Source organism: Camelina sativa, chromosome 5 (assembly GCF_000633955.1).
Source record: "Camelina sativa cultivar DH55 chromosome 5, Cs, whole genome shotgun sequence".
Classification (NCBI taxonomy): Eukaryota; Viridiplantae; Streptophyta; class Magnoliopsida; order Brassicales; family Brassicaceae; genus Camelina; species Camelina sativa.
In genome coordinates, this window is record NC_025689.1 from 20,722,820 (window position 1) to 20,727,190 (window position 4,371).

At 37.9% G+C, this 4,371-nt stretch overlaps 1 protein-coding gene across 1 annotated transcript; it reads left to right on the forward strand.

Moving 5' to 3' along the window:
* Positions 1,622-3,358, forward strand: LOC104789445. Its single transcript, XM_010515140.1, has one exon. It carries the CDS (start codon positions 1,622-1,624, stop codon positions 3,356-3,358), a length of 1,737 nt encoding a protein of 578 aa, XP_010513442.1.

Sequence of the window (4,371 nt, forward strand, 5' to 3'; positions counted from 1 at the left end):
GAAGTCTACCTAGTTTTATCTATATAATTGCAAAACTGACCAAAAAATTAACAAAGGAAGACCACAAAAGAAATCAACTGGTTCTGGTAGACTTCTTTCGCTGTCTGCTTTGTTAAATTGTAATTGCAAAAATAGACCACAAGAAATAGACTTCATTTGAAGTTATCTTTGTGTAGTCTTGTTATATGTATACCCGTTGACGTCAACATGAAGTCAGCAGAATTTGAAAACCAAATTATTGCAAATTGGTGAATAATTTTTTAGATTTTCTTGTTGTATTCTTTGATATATGTTATTTACTTGCATCTGTATGTTTTTGACATGAATCCATATTATACATATGGAGAAAGCAAGTTTTTGGTTTTCATAGGCAGTTAGATCATTAAGGTAGACTAATTTAGGAAGTCAAAGTGTTGGAGTTATCTGTGAAGTCTGTATAAATGAAATAGTGTTTAATTGAAATTTTTCAATATTTCTTATTGATTTTGTAGTTCATTTGTTTTGTATTGGTTATGTACTTGCCTCAGTATATTTTTTTCANATGTAGACTTTGTACGTAGTCTACTTGGCGAAAGTCAAACTTGGTCAATTACAAAACTAACCACGACGAAGTTTACTTTATCTTATTGATGGATAGATGAAGTCTATTTGTTAGACAGAAGTCTACTGTAAAGTCAATGGTTTGCTCAATTGCAAAAATAAGCAGAGTAGACTATAACTGAAGTTAACCCGTTGAACTTTCCATTGAAGTCTACCTAGTTTTATCTATATAATTGCAAAACTGACCAAAAAATTAACAAAGGAAGACCACAAAAGAAATCAACTGGTTCTGGTAGACTTCTTTCGCTGTCTGCTTTGTTAAATTGTAATTGCAAAAATAGACCACAAGAAATAGACTTCATTTGAAGTTATCTTTGTGTAGTCTTGTTATATGTATACCCGTTGACGTCAACATGAAGTCAGCAGAATTTGAAAACCAAATTATTGCAAATTGGTGAATAATTTTTTAGATTTTCTTGTTGTATTCTTTGATATATGTTATTTACTTGCATCTGTATGTTTTTGACATGAATCCATATTATACATATGGAGAAAGCAAGTTTTTGGTTTTCATAGGCAGTTAGATCATTAAGGTAGACTAATTTAGGAAGTCAAAGTGTTGGAGTTATCTGTGAAGTCTGTATAAATGAAATAGTGTTTAATTGAAATTTTTCAATATTTCTTATTGATTTTGTAGTTCATTTGTTTTGTATTGGTTATGTACTTGCCTCAGTATATTTTTTTCATGATAATATATTATACTTTTGGATCAATCTTGTTTTTGGTTTTGTTAGGCATCTAGGTTATTGATTTTAGACTTCTACGGATAGTCTGTTCTGTAATGAGTATTTGACTTGCTGCTTACTCTTTCAGGTAAATGGCGCAAATACCTGTTGTTTTCGGAGTATGGGTGACGAGAAATGGGTCTTGGCATTTTAATATGGATCGACGCAAAGGTGGGATAATGTTTTTTTTGCGACACGGTTGTACATACGCTGAGCTTCTTGAAATGGCTGTAGAAGATTATCTCATTGACAAAGAAACAGAGATGGTTCAGTTATCATATCCTTAAACCGAGGTGATGCTTCAGCAATTGCCCCAAGATACCCCTCCTGTCTATGTCACAAATGATAGATCAGTTCAGAACTTGATAGATTTTAGTAGTAGGAATGTTGTTCGCCTTTGCGTCTCTACGCGATGCATGGATGGACAGCCGGTTAAGGAATGTGTTAATGATATAAACAACTCTCGTTCTATCGACAATGGGGAGCCAACAGATGAATTTGATTACGATGTAGATCCAGGTGCCGATGAATGTGTAGAAGAATGTCAAGAAGCTCTTCATGATACTACATATGAGAAGCCGAAAGATGTTGATGACATGGATTTCGACTACAGTGAGTACGGGAAATTTGAAGATGAAGATGATGATGAAGATGGAGATCACCTGGATGTAGATGCTGAAGAAGGGAAACTGTTTGTTGGTGGTATTCATGGACAGTTAAATAATCCTTGGATAGACCAACTGAAAGTAGGTCATTGCTTTCCATGCAAACATGATGTCATAACAGAGGGGCGTTTGACCGCTATTATGTTAAAATTCTCTTTCAAAATTAAGAAGTCCACAAAGTCTCGGTTGGTGGCAATATGCTCTGTGCTAGGATGCACGTGGAGGATCGTGGCCACTGTGAAGAATGATCCAACCACTTTTTGGGTCACCAAATATCTGAACGTGCATACATGTTCTATTGTGGACCGCGTAGCTCACCATAGGCGTTGCACCTCCAAATATATTGGGATGCTTTTTGTAGACCGGGTAGGAATAGTAGATGGTGTTATCCCACAACATATCGAATACTCAATGAGGGCAATGTTCGGCATGACATTGGATTACACAACTTCGTCCAGGGCTTTACAATATGCCTTGGAATATGTGAGAGGAAACGCCGAATCTGGATATGCGAAATTGCTTTATTGTCTTAGAAAAATAGAGCAGTCAAACCCGGGAAGTGTTGTTGACCTTGTTGTTGATGACGAGCATAGGTTTAAGTACCTTTTCCTATCTTTCGATGCTTCAATCCATGGTTTCAATTACGTGAGGCGAGTTATTGTGGTTGATGGGACCCATCTCACCGAAAAGTATGAAGGTGTATTGCTAGTCGCTTGCGCACAGGATGGTAATTTTCAGATATTTCCGTTGGCTTTTGGAACTGTCGACTCGGAGTGTGATGCTTCATGGGATTGGTTTTTCACCAAATTAAGTGAGTGTATCTCGGATGAATATCCACTGGTAGTAGTTTCGGATAGGTGCAGTTCAATAGCTAAAGCATGTCGCAATGTTATGCCATGGGCAACACGAGGGATATGTTACTACCATCTCCAACAAAACATAATTTCTAATTTCCGTGGGAAGCAACTGATGTACTTGGTGAAAGGGGCAGCATATGCGCATACGCATGATGATTACAACCGCTACATGGCTTCCCTTACTAACGTAAATCCGGCCCTTGCAGCGTACTTGAATGAGGCAGATCCAGCTTTATGGTCTTGGGTTTACTGTCCAGGAGATAGATACAACATCAAGACCATCAACATTGCGGAATCTATCAACTTCATGCTAAAGAAAGCCAAAGATTATCCCATCACATATCTCATTGAGTTTATTACGAAAAAGTTAGGTAGGTGGTATTGGAAAAGACGAGAGGATGCACTTAGTCTGACAACCACTTTTAGCCGGGGTGTTGAGTTCTTATTGGCCGTAAGAGAGCATTACGCAGATATGATGACGGTAGAACGCATTGATGGTTGGCGTTTCTAGGTTAGGGGTGGGCACCGTGACTGTTTGGTTGACTTGGAAGCAAAATCTTGTTCATGCGGGGTGTTTGATGTTGAGAAAATACCATGTTCACATGCAAATAAGGCTGCCAAGTCAAGCGGATGGCATATGTCTATCGTAGTCAAAGCTTACTATAGAAAATATTATGTCTATGCGTCGTACGCGGCTAACATCATGCCCAATATCGAGCACGATCCAATTGGGCCAGATATACGATGTATACCTCCCATACCGAAGCGGAAGCCTGGTAGGCAAAAGAAGTCTCGTTGGCTAACATGGCTAGAACTGTCACGTAAAAAGGGGAGCAAGCCGAGGAAGTCTCATAAGCAATATGCTTGTTCAAAATGCAGACAGTCTGAACATACTCGACCTCATTGTGTAAGTAACAATCCCACTTGATACATTTTTAACGTTTTGTATATGATCGTCGGTTACACTAACAATTATTTTTTCAGGTTGCTGAAGATGACGAGTAGAAGTTAACTTCATCATGAAGTCATCTAGAATTTTTGTAGCAATAATTTGTCTCTGTAATATTTTTAGGGATTATCCCACATGTTCAAGTCGACATTATTAAAGACTAGTATACTTAACTATCATTTACTCGTAAGACCATTTTATAATACTCCTCTTCTTAACCAAGCACCAACAGCTAGAGAATGATGAGTCAAGTTTCCGATACAAATTCGCAAATACAAATTAGTGGTCAATTCTGCAACTACTGCAGTAGATCGACGATAATTGTGAAATCATGGAAATATGCAAATCTGGGAAGAAATTTCTTCAGATGCACTGTTCATGGGTTTTCTCATTGGTCAGACGCAGAACCATCATGTGGTTGGCAAAGGCGGAGCTTATTGGATGCAAGGGATGAGATCCGTCGGCAGAGAGAAGAAACCAAGGTACTTAAAGAATCTATAAGAGAAATGAAAGAACAAGCTGTTAACGGTTTGGTGAACTCTGGGGTGGTTAACACATATGAGGAAGACAAGAAG

Excerpts from the sequence above, each read along its gene's own strand:
- LOC104789445 (XM_010515140.1), top strand. The coding sequence starts at position 1,622 with ATGCTTCAGCAATTGCCCCAAGATACCCCTCCTGTCTATGTCACAAAT.